Source organism: Mirounga angustirostris, unplaced genomic scaffold (assembly GCF_029215605.1).
Source record: "Mirounga angustirostris isolate CCGP_5_RB_7025 unplaced genomic scaffold, mMirAng1.0.hap1 SCAF_8, whole genome shotgun sequence".
In the NCBI taxonomy this organism is placed as follows: Eukaryota; Metazoa; Chordata; class Mammalia; order Carnivora; family Phocidae; genus Mirounga; species Mirounga angustirostris.
This window is the reverse complement of record NW_026991716.1, coordinates 30214164-30232822: the sequence shown is the minus strand read 5'-3', so window position 1 is coordinate 30232822 and position 18659 is coordinate 30214164. Positions and strand designations below refer to the sequence as shown.

The 18659-nt window shown below is 56.7% G+C and overlaps 3 protein-coding genes across 7 annotated transcripts in view; 1 reads left to right on the top strand and 2 right to left on the bottom strand.

Moving 5' to 3' along the window:
- Positions 1 to 10978, bottom strand: part of SYNGAP1 (synaptic Ras GTPase activating protein 1) — a 33246-nt gene extending 22268 nt beyond the window's left edge. Inside the window, exons 1-3 of the mRNA XM_064597469.1 lie at positions 8938 to 10978; positions 5569 to 5690; positions 3373 to 3478 (exon numbers count right to left, since the gene is read on the bottom strand). Of these exons, the coding sequence (XP_064453539.1) occupies positions 3373 to 3478; positions 5569 to 5690; positions 8938 to 9004 (295 nt within the window). The 5' untranslated portion in view covers positions 9005 to 10978. The remainder of the gene's footprint in view (positions 1 to 3372; positions 3479 to 5568; positions 5691 to 8937) is intronic.
- A 128-nt stretch (positions 10979 to 11106) lies between these two features.
- On the top strand, positions 11107 to 12754 carry CUTA (cutA divalent cation tolerance homolog). 2 transcript variants are annotated; one of them, XM_045866706.3, is made up of 6 exons: positions 11107 to 11261; positions 11648 to 11856; positions 12039 to 12098; positions 12207 to 12252; positions 12368 to 12417; positions 12527 to 12754. In XM_045866706.3, the coding sequence occupies exons 2-6, from the start codon at positions 11675 to 11677 to the stop codon at positions 12651 to 12653; spliced, it is 465 nt and encodes a 154-aa protein (XP_045722662.1). In that variant the 5' UTR covers positions 11107 to 11261; positions 11648 to 11674; the 3' UTR covers positions 12654 to 12754. The 2 variants fall into 2 exon arrangements, with proteins under 2 accessions (XP_045722662.1, XP_064453538.1); XM_064597468.1 differs by lacking the exon at positions 11107 to 11261 and adding an exon at positions 11263 to 11396.
- A 103-nt stretch (positions 12755 to 12857) lies between these two features.
- Positions 12858 to 18302, bottom strand: PHF1 (PHD finger protein 1). Of its 4 annotated transcripts, none has more exons than XM_045866702.3 (15): positions 17797 to 18302; positions 16924 to 17099; positions 16750 to 16831; positions 16544 to 16639; positions 16014 to 16114; positions 15767 to 15915; positions 15466 to 15561; positions 15207 to 15275; positions 14948 to 15071; positions 14769 to 14836; positions 14502 to 14606; positions 14189 to 14378; positions 14005 to 14099; positions 13653 to 13730; positions 12858 to 13491 (listed from the first exon to the last, which is right to left on the bottom strand). In XM_045866702.3, the coding sequence occupies exons 2-15, from the start codon at positions 17080 to 17082 to the stop codon at positions 13203 to 13205; spliced, it is 1701 nt and encodes a 566-aa protein (XP_045722658.1). In that variant the 5' UTR covers positions 17083 to 17099; positions 17797 to 18302; the 3' UTR covers positions 12858 to 13202. The 4 variants fall into 4 exon arrangements, with proteins under 4 accessions (XP_045722658.1, XP_045722657.1, XP_045722660.1 ...); XM_045866701.3 differs by having other exon boundaries at positions 13653 to 13733; positions 17797 to 18300; XM_045866704.3 differs by lacking the exon at positions 14189 to 14378.
- Positions 18303 to 18659: the final 357 nt, after the last annotated feature.

The window sequence follows — 18659 nt, the reverse complement described above, 5'->3', positions numbered from 1 at the left end:
CTGATCCTATACAGCCTACATGAACCAATGCCCTCTCTCATCTTGCCCCTTACTTCTCTCAGATAGCTTTACTAACAGGCTTCTCTGCTCTCCCCACCCCTCCTCCCCAGCTCCCAGACCCGGTCTCCCTCCATCTCTATCCAGTTCCCCATCTTAAGCTCTCTTATCCTCTTTTCTCCTCATTCTGGATCAAGTATCTCCTACATTCCCATTCTCCAGCTATTCCTTTTATCCTAGCCAAACCTCCCTCATTCCTCTTCACCTCCTTTCTCCCCACTTTTCCACTTTCTCTCCACTCCTTTCCTTTACACCTTTTCTGTCCCCACTCCAGACAGACCAGGGGCTCACACCTGCCCAGCCCAAAGGTGTTTCACACATAGTAGGATTCCAAGAAGCCCACTCACACACTCTCACTTCCTTCCCCCACTTGCACACCACCCACATCCAGACACGCCCTGGACACCCGTGCTGGGATTGACACAGATACCCAGGCCAATGATGGAACACATGCAAAGACACACACCTGCCACCAGGGACAGAGAAAATCTTGCTCATGCTGCCACACATCCCTACACACAGGAGACTGACTGGAGGTGAGCCCCAACCAGGGACATGCAAGCTCAGGGTCAGAGGTGACATGTACCAGTATGGCCAGTGGCCGGCCCAGCGGCCTCCTAGGCAGGAACCGGACAGAGGCACGATGAGACAGGACAGGCTTGCACACGGTGCATGAGGAACTGGGCCCCGGGTACACATGGCATCGACACACGGGGGACACGAGCATGGACACGAACACACACACACGGACACACGGGCTGCCGTCTCCACCAAGGGTCTCCGAGACCATCCCACACCGGCCTCCCCCGCGTGCTCGCGACCCTGGCCCCCCGGAAGCCGGTCCCCGATCCCCCACCTCCGCTGCCCCCCTCCAGTTACCATAACTCCCCCCACTCGGAAGATGCAGCGAGAACATGCGGAGGGAGCAGCTGCCGCCGCCGCCGCCGCCGCCGCGGCTTCCCCACCCCCCTCCCCAAGCCCACGCACACGCGCGCCCCCGCCCCCACGCGCGCTCTTCGTCCGCCCGGCCCCGCCCTTACCTCGCACCGCCCTCTGGGGGGGTCGGGGGGGGTCCCCGGTGGGGGAGGGGCCCCCCGCCCCTGCGCGGGGGCGGGGCGGGGTGCGGCAGGAGAGGGGGCGGCGCGGCCCGGCTCGCGCCGCCCGGCGCGTTGGGGGCGGTGGCGGGGCCCGGGACGGCCGGGACGGCCGCGCGGTGACGGCCGCGGGAACGGCTCCCTCCGCCGCCGCTCCCGCCGCTGCCGCCGTTGCCCGGGCCCCGCCGCCGTTGCTAGGCGACCGCTGCTGCCGTGGCCGCCTCTGTCACGAGCCCCGTCGCCCGGAGACAGCGCGAGAGAGACGGGGGAGGGGGGCGAGGGGACCCCCCAAACCAACCGGGCCTCCCACCATCCCCTCCCTAGCAGGACCCCCCACCAAAACCGCGGAGGGAACGAGGGGCGGCGGCTCCACCCAGCAGAGGAGGAGCCCTGGATTCCAATGCCCCTCAAAGGTCCGGCGACCTCTCCTGGGCTCCAGCGTCCACAGCTTCAGCACACACCTTCGTGGACCCAGGCCCCCAAGCCCCTAAAGATCCCTATGTCCCTGCATATTCTCCATGCCCTTTACACATTCCATGTCCCCCTGAAAACCCCAAACGTTCACCAGCTATCAACTCTTTCACTAGACCCTCCCCCCAACTAGATATACTCCAGGACCCTCTTCCAACCCCTATTGAACCCCCAACACAACAACCTCCATATACCATCCCCAACTCCAAACACACAGGGATGCCCCCACCCAAAACACAACGGAGACCCACACTGGAGACCCCAGACCCTGAGGACTCAATCCCCATCTTTCTCCTTATCCTATGTGGGCAGAGGTATCAACCACCCTACATATGATAAACATGCTCCGTGAGCATGTGACCATTCTGGCCTGGACACACAGGTATGCACATGTGCACACACACAAATCTTTCCCAGACATGGACATCACACACACACACACACACACACACAGATGTGACAGACATCACACACATTCTCTGTACACACCACTACCACCACCACCACCACCACCAGCACCTGGCTTTGCCTCACAGAAATGTGCTATCCACACACCCCCATGGTCAGAGCTTTCCATGACAATGACACACATCCTGGCCCACCCACCCACCCGGGGTCCCAGAGCTGGCCCCCAAGGGCAGTGAGACCTGGGCCTATCAGAAAAGGACTATATATAGGGAGCTAAAGGATGGAGACAGGCCACTGGATCTCTTGGAGGAAGAGAAACTGGGAGCCTGGATACCTGAGGGAAGGGTCTGCTGGTGGAAGAAAGGGGTAACCAGGGGTTGGAGGGATGCAGGAACTGGATCCCTACTCTTGGAAGGGGAATGCAGTGGTAGGGGTCAGTGACAAGGGGGTTTCTGGGGGCTGAGGGCGTCTCTCTGCACCTTGGCTGCAGATCTCTGTTCTCTGCCTTCATCTCCCCTCACTGTTCCCATGGAAACCTTTTAAGCGAACTTCTCAGGAAGACAAAAATCTTTTTTTAAATGACTAAAGAGGGGGGTGGAGGGGGGGGCAGAAAGAGGGAGGGAGGGGAAGAGACAGATGGAGAGAGGGAGAGAGTTGGAGAGACAGACTGAGCAGATAGCTCTACAGACAGACAGAAAGGAGATCATGGGGGTGGGGGGTCTGATGAAGTTCCACCAGGAGCAAACGGGAGCGACAGAGGAATCAAGAGGGATGGGGAAAATAAGAGAAATCGGAGAGGAAAGAAAGAGAAAGGGGGTGACAGAATTGCAGAAAATAGAAGCAGTTGAAGAGAAAAGGGGGCAAGAAAAGAGGGAGGGCCCACAGGCCAGAAGGTCTAGAAGAGGAATCAGGAACGTGGGGGTGGGGCAGAGGTCTGGGGGGGAGGGCAGGAACTAGGTCATTCTCTCCACGATCCCAGACCAAGGGCTGGGAGAGGGGCAGGGGCAGGGACGCTCGGACAGGAAGCTAAAGATCTAAGGAGACTATTTTTACAAGCACCAGGAAAACAGGCAAACTTCGCTGCTGGAGAGGAAAAAGGGAGCGAAACAGAGCAAAGACCACTGGGGCCTCTCACCCACAGCCCCAGTCCCGCTCCAGATCCCAGAGGAGGGCGCCTTCTCCTTCCAGGCTCCCACTCGCAGGATGAAAGACTGTCTCCTCCTCCTCCCACCCCCTGACAGCTCCCTCATTTCCCCGACTCCCCCCGCCCCTGCAGCCCCGGCCACCTTCGGCCCTCTCCCCGCCACTGTCCGGGGCACGAGAGCCTGCTCGGCCGCCGTACCATGCTCGCCGTGGGGCCGCCCCTCCACCGGCACGGAGACCGTGCGTCTCAGCAGTTTGTTGCGACTGGACTCGCTCCTCCGGTCCCGGATCAGAAGGGGGTGTATCTAGGGGATGCGGGGGGGTGTCAGACCTCACTGGCCCAGGCCGTCCCTCCTCTTTCCCTCCCCCACCAAGGAAGGATGAACCTCCCTCTCCACCGGGCCTGCCCACCTTTGGCCCCTACTCCTGCACACTCTTTGTGTCTTGGGATGAGTCGGTTTCTCTTTCCCCTCTCTCTTCAAGTCTCTCTCCCTCGTTTCCCTCCCGTCCATCCTCCTTTTTCCTCCCTCCATTTCTTTTGAAACACCCTCCGGGAAATTCTCCCAAACCCGACTCAGCTCTTCCCGCAACCCCACAGGAGTCTGCTACTCTGGTAATCCCCTTTCCCCTTGACCTTCAGTTCCTCCATTCTCCCTGCTTTCCTCCCAACCTCCCACCTCCCTCACCACCTTCCCTCCCTCCGTGCCTGTCACGGGGGTAGCAGAAGCTGCATTTATAATCAGGATCTACAGCTTGTCTCCCTCCCACGGCCTGGCTTTCGGCCAGACTGGGACTCAACCTCCCCGCCCCCCTCAAAGGGCCTGGTCACCTTCCCCCACCCTTCATCTCCTTCCCTTGCCCCCCACTCAACCTTTTTCACGTGCCTCCTTCTCTTGAGCCATTCCCTCTCCCTGAGCCTCATTCCCAGCTCCAAGCCTCCAATCTTCTCCACCCCTACAAGAACCACCCCACCTTGCTAGTCCCTAGCTCCAGGTCCACAACCCACCTACTTCCAGCCCCCTGTAGCCCTACACACTGCTCACCTACCCATCCCACCCCCACAGCCTTCCACTCCAGACTCTGGCTGCTCTGCTCAGGTTGCCCCTTAGCTTGCTGGCCACTGGTCCCCTGGACTTGTGCCCAGCTCTGTCATTCCTTCGTTATCCCACCCTCTCAATCCTCACAACAGTCCCCACTCTTATTGGTTCCAGTTCCCCTAATTGATCCTACACACCCCCTACAACCTGGTCAAGACCACTAGTGAATCACTCAAATGCCCCCCAATGCCTAAAACTTGGACTCCTGAACCACCTCTTCCTTTAAAGCCACCATGTCCTCCCCTAGACACCTGGACTTCATTCTGTGACCTGGAAGCTCTAGCCAGCCTTTGCACACTCTCCCTTGCCCCTCAGGTCCCTCCAAACCCTGGTTAACCCCAACCAATTCCTAGCCCTGCCTCACCACATCCTCCCCAACAGTGGCAGGAGCACCTCTCACCACCTCACTGGGCTCCAAGGCTACCTATCTCTCTAAAGCTGGTCCCCCAAATCACCCCCAACTCCCTGAATCACACCTCTGGGCACCCACCTTTCATATCTGTACCCTGTTTCCTCTGATGGGTCCTCCACTGCTGACCCAGTGCCCAGTCAGAACCCATACTCCCTTGGCTCTAATGACCCAGCATGGCCCCCACCTCCCATACTCTGGCTAGTCCCTACCCCTCTCCCATTCCTACTTCTCTAGAAAATGTCCCCTGCTCCCAGTTCCCCTCATTCCCCAGGCATCTCCTCCCTTATATTCTTTCCTGATTGATGTCCCTGGTGAAAGCCCTCCTGGTCTCTCTAAATGCTGACCTTGGTTGGGCACCTTCCCAGTCTTCACCACCATCCACACCAAGATCCACTGACTTCTGTCATCTCTCCTAGTACCCTCTGGCCCCCTCCTGGTCCCGGTTTCCCTCAGTTCCCACTCCTCACGTGATGGGGGGCAGGCCTGGGAGTGGTGAGTGATGGGTCTTGCTGAGGTGGGGGAAGAACAGGAGAGGGTTCCCGAGGACCACTTGGGAGGTGATCCCTCCAAAGCAATGCCCATTTCTTGCCACCCCTTCTCCAAGCCCTTCAGTTTCCCTTTCCCATCCTAACCTATCCCACAATATGGGCAGGGCCACAACAGGAGCCACCCCCAAGTCTTCAGAACCACATCTCCTCTCCAACACTGCACATGGCCCAGAAAGATCCCCTGGCCAAGGTGAGAGGATGCTTGCACTTTTGCACATCCCAATCCAAATCTCAGTGGCCACCCTCCTCAGACTGCTTGCAAATGTTTCCCTCTTCTCTGCCTTCTCTGTGTCTCTCACCACCCAGAGGTCTTTCCCCAACCTTCCCACTCTGCTCACCTCGTCCTCATCCAGCATGAGAAGCTGGTTCCCCGAGATGATGCAGAACCGTGGGTTCCAACCAGGACGATCATATGGGGAATGAACATATTGGGTTCGGTGCATAGGGGGTCCCCGTACATCTGGGGGACAGAGACACACAGAAATGGTAAGGAAGGGTCTATGCACTTAGGAGACAGAGGCCCAAAATGGCAAGAAGAGAGTCCACAAAGTGGGAGAGTAAGACCCCACCCACCTTGGGGATCACAGATGGGGGTTAGGCACATGGTAACTTAATTAAAGGAACAGAAGATAAGCCTGTATATCTGGGAGGAAAGAGGGGAGGGGAAATCACTTCACATGGGGGCTCTGTAGACTGCAGGAAAGAAATACAGAGGGGTGGTTCAGGGAGGGGGATTATATCATGACAGAGAGGGTACACATTCAGAGGCAGAGAAAAGTGGCGGTGCTCTCCATCCATATCCAAAAAATGGAAAGATGGAGGGTGCAGGAGAACTGGCAGAAGAAAAGCACACAGAGATGGTGGTGGCAGGGGACTGGGAAGAGGGAGGACATCCAAATAACTGCAGAAGTCAAGCACTTGGAGGGAAGTGAGTGAGAGGATAAGCTACACAGCTGTGGGAAAGAAGGATGGGGCCAGGGGTATAGGAACATTTGAGCATGAAATGCTGAGAGCTAAACATCTGGAAAAGAGAAGACATGAGGGAGCTTACCTGTTCACAAAGTCAGAGACAGGAGAGGGCCTCTCCTTCTGCCTCTCCTCTATTCTGAGCTCCCTCCTCCTCTAGCCCAACCCTGCTCAACTCTGGGGAAAGTTCTGGTTCTTCTGGTGGTAGGGGGAGGATATGTCAACACCTGGCTATGGGAAGGGCTGGAGAGTGAGGAGGTAGGAAACATGCCTTTGTTTGAATAACAGAGACTGAACTGATCTCTTCTCCCGCTCCATGCCCAGAGATCAAAGATTCGATACTGCCCCCTCTCTTCACCTAGTCTCCATGGATAGGATGAAAGCCGACTCCACAGGTGAGAAACCTCTCCAAGGTACAGTGAAGAGCTTGAGGAAGAAAGAGGGGAAGGAAGAATGGAAGATCCAGGCCTGGGACAGAGAGGGGGGCCTCCAAAAGCTCAAGCTGGGGATGGGGACAAACAGTAGACCAAGCGTTGCCCATGCTTGGAGATGCCCCCAGGGGCATCTTACCCAACTTAGCTATTCTTCCCTCACCCCTATCCCTGTAAACTGTCTCTCCTTTAAATCCCAATGCCACACACCATCAAAGGGACACAGGGAACCAGGCACTATGGAAGTAAGAAAGAAATCAAATTGGTGACATCAAAGTGATAGAAAATAGGTTTAAGGTATCACAGTGAGAAACAATTTAGAGGAAGCAAAATCAAATTCTGTCACCTTTACAAAATAATCACTGGTATAGTGCAGGAAAAGAACTGGTCGTTAAGCTTCATTCTAACTGAATACCCTGAGTAGGAAATTTTGAAAAATCTACCCCTTTCTGTCTACAAAAATATTCTTCAGATTTATCCAACCTGCAGATCAGAGTCAGAGATGAACCCCTAGAATACAGATAGTTAGAAACCCCAATACTTTGAGACTCACTATTGCAATGCCATCTCAGAGATTCTGTCCGATACCCTCTAGATACAGAGATCACCAGTCCCTAGGCTCTGAGACTGCACACGCTGCAGGCAACATGCCCACTGCATTCAGACTCTGAGGACTTCCAGAGGAGAAATCTGTTGATACATCTAATCATTCTGGGAAGGGTTGGTTCAGGCTGCAGCCCCAAGGAGGCAGGTTAGAGTTCAGGGGACACCTTCCTCCTGGGAGCAGGGAAGGCTGCAGGGAACTTAGCTTAGAAGCAGCTCTGGAAACACACACTCCACACACACATATTGTCTAGACTTAAGTAAGGATGATTCTGGGAGGCAGATGCAAGAGACAGACTAACACAGCTGAGAAAAGGGAAAAATTTACTAGGATACGAAGTCCCACAGGGCTCAGATGGGGATGTCTTCTAGGTCCTGTTCCAACCATCAAAACCTGCATCTTTGCACCCACATCTCCAACAGCCCAGGAAGTAGAGGAGACAAGAAAAGAGGAATGGGTGGTAAGAGCTGAGGTATTAGGGGAAAGTGGGTAGGCACAGACTTGGAGTGACAAGCCGGGGAATGGGGTAGAGATAGAATGGGCTGGGGGACAAATCATAGGGATGGATCAAGAGAAAAGAAGGCAGAAATGAGAGTAAATCCCTAGAGACAAGGGAATATACCAGAAGAGCCCAAGTGGACACGGGGCAGAGGAAATGAGGTGCACCTAATAGGTTACTAAGACAAGGGGGTCATGAAGGACAGGTGAAGAGGTGGCAGAGATATAAGGGAGCTACCAGATAGAAGAGAGGGAGAAAGAATGGACCAGACAAAGGACTGATATAAGGGAAGGACAGAAGGGGGACTCATATAAGGAACGGACACCATATGGGGGGAAAGATATAGGTGATGGACACCAGAGGAGGGAGGGGGAATGGTAATAGGGATTGGAGGTGGGGGAGGGGGGTAAAAAGTGGTGAAGTGAAGAGGCGGATAGGACCCCTGGGGTTACATTTCACTGGTCAAAGGCCTTAAGGAGGGTCAGAGTCTGGGGCAGGGTCCTAACCTGCCCTCTACTTCCATCACTCAATCTTACTTCTATTGCCCCCTCCCCCCTCAATAAACACACACATAATTTGGCCCTCCCCCTGCCCTGGTCTCTCGTCCCCCAGACCATTCCCTCTCCTCTCTTCCCTCCATCTGGACCCTCCATTCCCCCCACCCCCCACTGCCTCCCTCTCTCTCCATCTGGCCCCTTCTTCTCTCCCTCCATCCTCCTCTCTTTTTCAACCCCCTACCATTCTCTGAGCCCCTTCACTGTATTCTACCCCCCATCTTCTTTGCTTCTCTTTTCACCCCTATGTTTTCATTTCCCCCTCCTAGCCCCTCTCCTAAGACTTCCTTCTATTTCCTTAATATTTTCCTCATCTCTCAGCTCCCACCTCCAAATTATTTCTGCAGCTCTTCCCCAACCCTATCCCTCTATCTTCCCACCCTTTCTGGCAGTCTCTTTCCCCTTCATCATGTTCCCCTCAGCCCCCTTCATAGCCTGTTTCCTTTCCCCTCCGGCCCCTATCTACCCCTATCCTCTGGCCTCCAATCCCTCCTTCCCCATTGCTCCCATCCCTGCCTTCTCGGTCCTCCTCTCTCTCCCTCCATTTCAACTGCTCCCCTCCCTGGCCCCGGCTCTGCTCCCCCCCCCCCCCGCCCCTGCCCCTCCCCCTCTTGCCCCCCCCACTGGCCCTCCCCCTCCCCTCCCCACCGTACCTCTGAAGGGGGCATAGGACATCGCGGGGATGCTCCCCCGATGGATGGAGGCGCGAGACCTGCTCATCAGGCCTGGGGGGGAGGGGGCGGGGGGGACGGGGGAGAAAGAGAAGAGAGAAAGAGGGGGAGAGAGAGGGGGAGAAGGAGGAGGAGGTGGAGGAGGAGGAGGAGGAGAGAGGAGGAGAGAGGAGCAGAGAGGAGCAGAGAGGAGGAGAGAGGAGGAGGAGGAGGAGAATAGGAGCCAACGGCAGCAGCGGCAGCCGGGAGAGAGAGAGAGAGGGAGAGAGGGAGAGAGGGGGGCGGGGGAGCGAGCGAGAGAGGAGAGAGCAGGAGGAGGAGGAGAGAGAGACTCTGCAGCCCCCACCCCTACTCAGGGAGAACCAGGGAGAGAGACCCCTGACTCAAAAACACACCAGACTGAGAGAGTGCTGTTCTAAAGATGTAGACCTCAGATCCTGAGACTGAGAGACCCCAGACCCACAGAGAAAGATACCTAGCTGCCCACCCCGGGGACAGGGGGTTAATCAGAGACACAAACCCAAAATCTAGAGGAAAAGAGACCCCAATCTCAGAAAAAAAAAAAAAGACCCCAGATCCCCCATTGAGAGAAGGGTCAGAGGTCAAAATGTGAGTGTCCAGTTTCAAAAAAGGTTCTCCACAGCCACAGAAATCTTAGACTCCAGAATCAGATGGTGATTTCAGGAACCAAGATCAGAGACCTAGAGTTAAAGAAAAAGATGAGATCCAGATTCAGAAAAAACCCAGACTTAGAATTAGCTCTTAGAGGATTCCTATCCAGAGAGAGATACCAGACCCCAGACTTGTATCTCAGAGAAAAGAAATTGCACTCAAGAGACTGATAACTCAAGAGATAAACTCCAGACCTGGGGGTTGAGATTGGGGAGAAGGGAGAGGGACAGGGAGAGACACTCATGTAGCTCAGAGATGTAGAATGCAGAGACCCCAAACTCATAAAGAAGAGTTTGAAAGACCTCACAGAGTGATGAGGTCCTGGAAACACAGAAACTCCCAAAACAAAATGGAAACTCCGGTCCCGAGAAATATCCCACTGCAAATACTGAAAGGCCCTACAGAGATCTAGCTCAGAAATGAACTCCAAACCCAAAGACAGATCTCAGGGAGACCCCATCCCCAGAGACACAGGTATGAGAGAACTCTGATAAACGCCCAGTCACGCAGACTCTGGAGGCCCCCAAACCTTGAAAGAAGGGGGAACACTGGGTAGGGGGAGTGGCAAGAGCCTTTTCTCTGCTGCCTCCTCCCACCTCTCTCTCCTCTCATTGGCCCCTCTCTCCATTTTTGGGTCACTGGATGTGCTTGGGCCCCTGGGAAGTTATGTAGGACAGGTCCTGGCTCCTAGGGGGATGGGTTAAGGGAAGGAGACCCAAGACTCAGAGGTATACCAGTCCTGGAGAGTTAAATAGGAGGGGGAGGGGTAAGGGACAAAAGCACCATCACTACTTCCTGGTGTCTCCATATCCCCAACCTAAAGCTCGCTCCCCGCCCCCCTCCGCATTCACCACCAGTCTGTCCTGACCTTTGGGGTTTCAATTAAGAAGCCTGAATTGTCCTCAGCCCCATTTTCATCATCCTCTATCCCATTTACAGGGTCTCACTCTGTCCTTTTTAAAATGAATCTTTTCCCACCTAGCCATCGTCTTGCCGTGCCCATCCCTGCCTAATCACTATCCCCTGCTCAGGGACAGCAGGCTTCTCGATTTTCGTTGTTCATTACCCAACCTAGGCATATGTCAGTCCTAACCAAAGAGGCAGGGGGCGCTCTCTTTACCCCCTGAGGTTCAATCTTCTCAGACCCTCCCACTCCTTAAGGCCTCGGGAACAGTGTAGGGGCTGTAACTGGACACATTCTGGGGTTTAAGGATGATTCCCCACTCCACAACCTGACGCATCGAGTCAGCGGGGTCTCCATTCCCCCTTTCTAGCGCGAGCTCTCTCGTCACGTGGCCTGCGGGGCTGGCCTGCGATTGGCCTCTTCACGCAGCTCATTGAGGTACAGCCGCCTGAGGGAGACCGCCCCCCTCACGTGACAGCGGAAGGCCGCTGCGGCTCTCCTCAGTCTGCAATCGGCCGTTTCCGGTTTACACGGAAACGAGCGTGCCATTTCCGTGCACGTCCGCAGATCCGGCTGTCGATTGGCCAAATTCCCTTTCGCTCCTCCCCCGACAGGAGGCGGGGCAAACTGGGCCACGTGAGGGCCAGGATTGGGTGGCTCTGGAGGTTCGGGTGCGGCTTCTATTGTCACGTGGTGTGTGCTGTTTTCTTATCACGTGGGTGCTGCCCAGGTAAGAAGAGGCCGCCCTTCCTGGGTTTGGGGTCCCTTTTCGGCATTACGTGCGGTTTTTGATATTCAACCCTCCTCTACCAGCATAGGCTGCATGAGGGGGGAGCGGGTTCCCGCAATCCTGCTCGGCGGAGGGGTGAGTGACCGGCCCCGCCCCTTCCGGTCCTCGAAGCCTCAACCACCACCCGCACCCAAAATCCTAGGGATTGGCTCCTGAGGAGGGAGTGAAAACCGAGTCTGCCTTAATTTCCCAAGTTTCTCTCCCAGCTTTTCCTTCGGGGTGCAGGAGTTGGGAGGGCAGAGCCTGTCTATCCAAGTGAAGGGTTCCCGAGATGCAATTTCCTCGGCTATTTGTGGGGTGACACCCTATTCATTTCGTTTTCTCAGGCCGCTCTGCTCCTGTCGCTTCTTTGGATGCCGGCGCTGTTGCCTGTGGCCTCCCGCCTTCTCTTGCTACCCCGAGCTCTGCTGTCCATGGCTTCAGGAAGCCCCCCGTCCCAGCCCTCGCCCGCCCCGAGCTCCGGCTATGTTCCCGGCTCGGTCTCTGCAGCCTTTGTCACCTGCCCCAACGAGAAGGTCGCCAAGGAGATCGCCAGGTGGGGACCTCAGTGTGGAGCGAGGAAGGAGGATCATGACGGGAGAGAGTTGGGGGTGGGAGAGAAGAGTGCACTCCCGCAGCTTCCTGCCCGACCTCGGGCTTTGGAACCTTGTCTCTGGGCTGCCAGTGCAAAATCCGAGTCATGGGGCGTTCTGAATGGGGCTTTCTCTTCACCTTCAGGGCTGTGGTGGTGAAGCGCCTGGCAGCCTGCGTTAACCTCATCCCTCAGATTACATCCATGTGAGTCATAGGAGTTGGGGGGTTAGCCTAACTCTAGGGGCTGATTGGCAGTGCTTTTCCTTGAGGGCAATCTTTGCTCCCTCAACATTTTCTCCCTGACCTTTTCAGCTATGAGTGGAAAGGAAAGATTGAGGAGGACAATGAGGTGCTGATGGTGAGAAACATTTCCCCATCCAATGAAACCTCAATACCCTGACCCCGTTCCCTCATCTGAGATCCTGAAATCAACCCCACTCCTTGATTCAGTCATGTTTGTCTTTGCCTCTTAGATGATTAAAACCCGAAGTTCCATGGTTCCAGCTTTGACAGATTTTGTTCGGTGAGAACTTTGACGTGGGTAGCGGTGAGGGTGGCACTTGCTGGGCAGTCTGAGGGAGTGGTGGGCCCCTTTAAGGTAGATCTTTGAGTGATCCCCCATGTTTTCACAGTTCTGTGCACCCTTACGAAGTGGCTGAGGTGATTGCATTGCCTGTGGAGCAGGGGAATGCCCCATACCTGCATTGGGTGCACCAGGTTACAGAGTCAGTTTCCGATTCCAGCACAGTCCTACCGTGATGAGCCTTGTTTCTGCCATGTTCCCCTTGTATACTTCCACGCCCTTTGACTTCCAGGTGATGACTGGGCCCCTAATAAATCCTATCTTTGGTTTTCTCTGCCTTTTGCCTTTTTCCTTGTCATATATGTGAATTTGGTTGGGAAGACTGGAATTGCTGCTAGTCCCTGTGTTCTCATCTTCCAGAATGACCCAGGGCTGCTAGATTTGTTTATTTACCTTTATTTCAATCATACAGAGTCTGGGATCCTTATCATTCCTCCCCTCCTCAGTCTCCATCCCCAGGGGTTAAATAATTTTAAAAAATATTTAAAAAGCTGTAACAAAATAACATCAAAGGAAATGGGAAGAGGGATGGGGGAAGGGTCAGGAATCAGGAAGGGAGTAGAGAAGAGAGCCTCTTCCCCAACCCCCAACCTGGATTCCAGCCTGGGCAGTAGGGAGAACTACCCCCTACCTCCCCAGGTACATCCCAGCTGTAGGTGAGGTCAGAGGTCAGGGTATGAAAGTGCCGGTGTGTGTGAATGGGGAGGTAGGCAGAGGCAGGCTGTTCAGAAGATGCCCCCACCTCCCCACTCAACCAGGTACTGCACAGAACCATCAGGCCGTACTCTCCGAGCAAGGACCCGGACAGGGTCCCCTCGGGACAGGTAGCCAACCCCACCTCGGACTCCTCCCCCAGTCCCAGGAGACAAACTACGGCACAGGGGAGAAGGGGGTGCTGAGCGTCTAGGAAGACCTGGGGAGGGGGCTGGGACTGAGGAAGATGAGGCAGTCATCGAGTGGGGGGCACTTTTAGGGATGTCTGTGGGGAAACCAATGTGAAGTTCCAGGGGTGACCTAGGGAGAGAAGGCAATTGTGAATCCAGATGCAGATAAGGACTGACTAAAAATGGAGCTCACATGTGGATCAGAGGCACAAAGAAATCAGGTTACAGACTGAGGAACTTAAGGGCACAGACATGAAGAGGGGTGGCACAGGTAAAGGGAAAAAATCTCACCTGTCTGGGGGTTCACCATCCCCAGAGGTCCCTGCGGTGCTGGCAGAGGGGTGGAAGGAAGCGAACATCCGGATGGGACTGCTGGGGTTGGGGAGGGGGAAAGTCAGGACCTGAAGCCGGGGAATAGGACTCTCTCCCACTGAGAAGAGCAGAGCTCAAACAGCCCCAAGGAATCCCCATCCCCAGAATACTAGGGATCAGACATTGGTTCTGGAAGTCTCTCTAGGATAAGAAGTGGGTAGCCAAGGGGGAGATGGAAAATAATTCTGGATAAGAAAGTCCAGAGGATGTAGACAACTGGAGGAGAGATTCTAGGGGTACATAACTGGTTGGAGGGTGAAGGAGCACTGACCTGGGCAGGCAGCGGGCGTCTGTGGGCCGGAAGTTGTAGCCGCTGCTGCCCTGGTAACTCTGGTTAGGGCTGGGGGGTGGTGGAGACACTGAGGCCTAGAAAGAGGAGCAAAGGACTGAGAGATAATCCTTGATTCCTTCCCACACCACCATTTAGCTCCACGGGGTTCCCCCTGCCCCTGTACCTGCAGTGCCCTCTGCAGACGAGCCCGCTCCCTTTGCTCCTGGGGCTCGGGCTGATTGCGCACTGCTGAGGGTGGCCCCAGCTCCTCCATTTTCCCCTTCTGCCTCCTCCTCAGGGGCTCTGGCTCCGGCCTCCGGCGCTTCCCCAGGGGACGTGAGACCCCTCCCCCAGGGCCCTGCCCTGAAGGGAAGCTGTAAGAGGCCTCCTTATCCCCCCAGCCCCCTCCCGGACACCCCAAAGACCTCCCCATCTCCATACATATGCCTCCCCCATTAATACCCTGAGAATTTCCCCATCCTCCCTGGACCAGTGACCTGGTGGGGGCTCCATCTCCAGTAAGGGGCTCCACAGGGGGAGGGATCCGAGCATGGAGACCAAACAAGCATTTCCTCTTCTTAATCTCCCTTCCTGAAATGAAACTGGGGTGAGGAGAGAAATGATACAGGGTCAGTGCAGTAATAAAGGGCCCCTCTGATGCCATTACTCAATCCTTTTCAGAGATGAACTTCCAGGTGGGCTGCAGCCCCTTCCCTCCCAAGCTTCCATATCCACATCTCTTTCTGAGCCTCCCTCCAACTCACCGGTCCTTGTGGCTGTTGAGAGCAGAGAGGAGTTTGGAAGAACGTTCTCCCTTGGGAGTATCTGAGAGCTGGGGAAGGGGAAAGTAAAGGAGATCAGGGGAGCAGTGGTCCCTCTCCCTTCCCCCATTCTTTATACTCCTCTGTTCCACCCTCACCCCCAAAGCTTCACCACCCCTTACCTCCCCGAGGAGCAAACTGTCCCAATTCTCAGAGGTGAAGGGGAGGATCTCACGGTCAAAATCAAAGTATTTTTTCTTACAGCAAACGCTGAGGTGATAGAGGACAAGATGGGCCACGTCCACCCTGGAGAAATACTGAGTTATCAAGGTGGTGGCAGCACTGCAAAAACCTACAGTCCCTAGGTGGGAGGTTGGGGCACACAGGGTGAAATCCTGGGGGTGCTGAGAGAGGACCTACGCTGAGGTCGTGCTAGCTCACCAGCGAAGCTGTAGCCTCCTGACCTTCTCAGGGCCCCCCCGACACACACAGCATTCGAACTCATAGAACCTGGAAGTGGGCAAGAGGGAGGGAGGGAGAGAACACACCTTACACAAGAAAACGATACCAGGCTATGGAGGACTCACTAACAAGGACAGGGCGCACAGGGGAGGCAAGCTTCAGAGGCTGGGGAGAGAACGGAGCTGAGGCATCGTGGGGGACTGAGCGAGGGAGCAGAGCCGGAGGGCTCCGGTCTCACCTGTCCCCGTAGAGGAGGGGCTTGCTCAGACACTGGGTGCAGGCCTCATGGAACCACTGCAGGCAGCTCCGGCACTGCAGCATCTTCAGGTTCCACCTGAGGGGCAGCACAGGACTCGTGACCTCCAGACACTGCCCCCGCCTGAACGGCCCCACACCCTACTCACCACCTACTTCTGCCCTCTTCAGCACTCCCCTCGTCCTGTCCTTTCTCCTCCATTCCCTGGGATTCCTCCCACCCCACTCCATCACCCATTCCCAAACCCCCCCACAAACACCCCCCCCCCCCCGTCGTTACTCACTCCCCGGGGCCACCACAGTAACAGTAGCTCTGCTGCCGGTTGCTCAGATGTCCAGCGTCCCAGTCTAGCCCCTTTAGTCCATATGGCAGTGACAGCTTCATGCCCAGCATGGCCCGGGCATAGGGGCCCTTCTTCAGTGCACCCCCCCTCTGCAGAGAGGGAACAGGCAGGCTGCCTCAGAGGGGTGGGGGGGCGGAAAGGCTCGGGAGAGACTGTGGATGGGAGGCTCCCTCAGGAAAGTAAGTACCTTGGTGGCAATGGCGAAGACGCACTGGCGGCAGACCCAGGATGTGCCCTCTCCTTCTCCAGGGGCTGGGGCCCTTGGAACGTGGCAGTCCTGGTGATAAGCTGAATAACGATAATATTGATGGTAGGGCACTTACTGCACTGCATACCTGTGTGTGCTAGCGACTGGGATAGGAGGAGTCTCGGCCACCTCATTTCATCCTTTACCATGATCCAGCTGTAGTGGGTGAATTACCCTTATTTTACAGGTAAGGGAACAGGTTCCTAGGGGTTTGGGGATTTGCCCAAGGTCTTACGGTTAGAAAAGGGTGTATTTGAACCACCCTCTGTCTACAAAGCTCACACCTCCCCATTTCATGGCTGTTTCTCCCTGTGCTGGAAGGGAGTGAGATTACAGAGTTGAGACTGGCCGGAGCAGTGGCTTGGGGACTCAGGACAGGTGGCAAAAGGACCAGTGGTGGAGGGAAGACTTGAGAGGCAGCCTAGAAGGCTCAGGACAAGCTGGACCATTCAGGTGTCCTGCCCTCTCACCGTGGCGACACTTCTCACAGCTGACCAGCCGGTTCCCAGGGACCACAGTCTCAGATCGACAGACACAGCAGAGAAGTTCCTCCCCGGGGAGGGCAGCTGTGAGGGAACACAGTGTTACGGGGCCTGTGCTTAAGCCCCCTTCCCATCCCTCACGCCAGATTTCTGCTTTCCATGGCATGCACACACTTGGGCCTGTAGGGTCTCACCGGGGCTGATGTCTTTCCATAGAACCAGAAACTGGGAATCATCCTCAAACTGGACCAGACACACCTCCCGAGCACTGTCCACCTGGAATGGATGAGCACAGGGGATGAAACAGGAATCAGAACTACATAAGGAGAATGGGGAAAAGGCAATAGATCAGAGGTCAAATGTCTTACCTTCTTGATGGTCCCCAAGTATAGCAGCCCATCCGTCCACCTGGCCAGCACATCTTGACCCTCCCAAAGTCGAGGCCTGGGGCCTGAGGTGGGAGCAGGGGAGGCTGGGTCCCAAAGTGGGGGGGCACCAGAGCGGCTCAGCCGGGGGGGCTGTGCCATTGCATCCTGGGGGGGGCCTAGCCAGAAGTGGGATGGGAGGAGGTTATGAATGTTGAGAAACTCCCCATTTTTCTTTGCCTCAAGGATTCAAGCAGCTGTGCTCCCAGTCTCCAAACCCGAGACACCTGGATAGGAAACCACACAGCACCCCTCCCAAGCTTCTTGACTCCAGCTTTTCCAACTCTAGTGACTGGCTCTCCTCTCCCTAACACCCCCCACCACCCCCAACCTAGTTCTCTAGTTTCCCAGCTTCCAGAGCTCCCCTGGGATACTATATCCTGGCCTTGAGATTTTAGGAGAAATGATGGTTGCAGAAGCAAAGGTTACCATTCAGTTTCTGTCACCTTCTCCTGTTTAGAGGTATCATAATTGAGGTGATCTGTGTTTTGGGAGCTTTTCTGGAAATGTTTTCCAGAACAGAAACGGCTGCCTCCCCGGGCCCGCGTGTCTCATTCAGAACAATCATCCTGACGCCAGGTTATGTCGGGTTAAATACGGGGCTCCCTGCCCCCGGGTTAGATAACTTCCCTGAGTGCCCGGGGAGGGGGGCGTGTCCCAGTCCCGGTCTCTACTCCCCACGACGGCGAGTCCGAGAGGGGACTTGAGTCGGCCCAGCCCGAACCGATGCCTGGGCGGCGAGGCTCTCCCGCCCGCGCCCTGCGCGCCGACCCCCGGCTCCCTGCCCCCCCATGGGCGCCTCCCGCGCCTCCTTACCAGTGACAGCTGGGGCCGCCGGGAGCCGGGCAGAGGCAGACGTGGGAGACCGAGGCGAACCCCCCGCGCGGGGAGGGCACGTCTGGGCGTCGGAGGGCGGGCAGGCAAGGGCCGGGGGGTCCCCAGGCCCAGCCCCTCCGTCCCGGCAGCTCTGGGGCGTATGACGCAGCAGCCAAAGCAGCGGCAGCGGCAGGAGGCGGCGGCGGGGGGAAGGAGGGGAAGGGAGGGGAGGGACAAACCGGCTCGGGGGGAGGGTGGTGGGAGGGGAGGACTGGGGGGAAGGAGGAGCCGGTGGGGGGGCGGGCACCACCTCACCCCACCTCCCTCACCTCCAAAGGGCCTGGAGGGCGCCGAGCTAGTGGTGGCCTCTCCGAGGCTGGGGCGGGTGGAAAGTCAAGACCCGGAGGGAGAGGGAATCCCCGCAGACCCTTCCTCGGAGGGAGACCCGCCCTCGGGGCAGGAGGGAATCCCCCCCTTCCCGGCAGCCGGCCTCCAGCCTGGCCCCCGCCCCATGCCACATCCGTTAACTGCCCCCCCCAACCTCCATGGTCACTCTAAGTCCCGCCCCCCGGCCCCAGTTCACGACCCCGCCCTCCATTCACCCTTCCTATCGCCCCCGCCACGCCCTCCTCCCGCCTTTGCCCCCGGCCCCGCCCTCCCCGTGGCAAGTCCCCCCCCCCACACCGCCGCTGCGCTTCTGCGCACGCGTGACCCCTCCCGCGCGCGGCACCTGGGAGGATTGAGCCCCTCCTTTATGGGGCGGTGGCCGTTAGCGGTTGGCGCGAGCGAGTCAGCGGGCGTGCGTCCCGCCCAGCGCTTCCAGGGCGGGTGCACGGGCCCGGAGAGCTAGTAGCGAGGCGGTA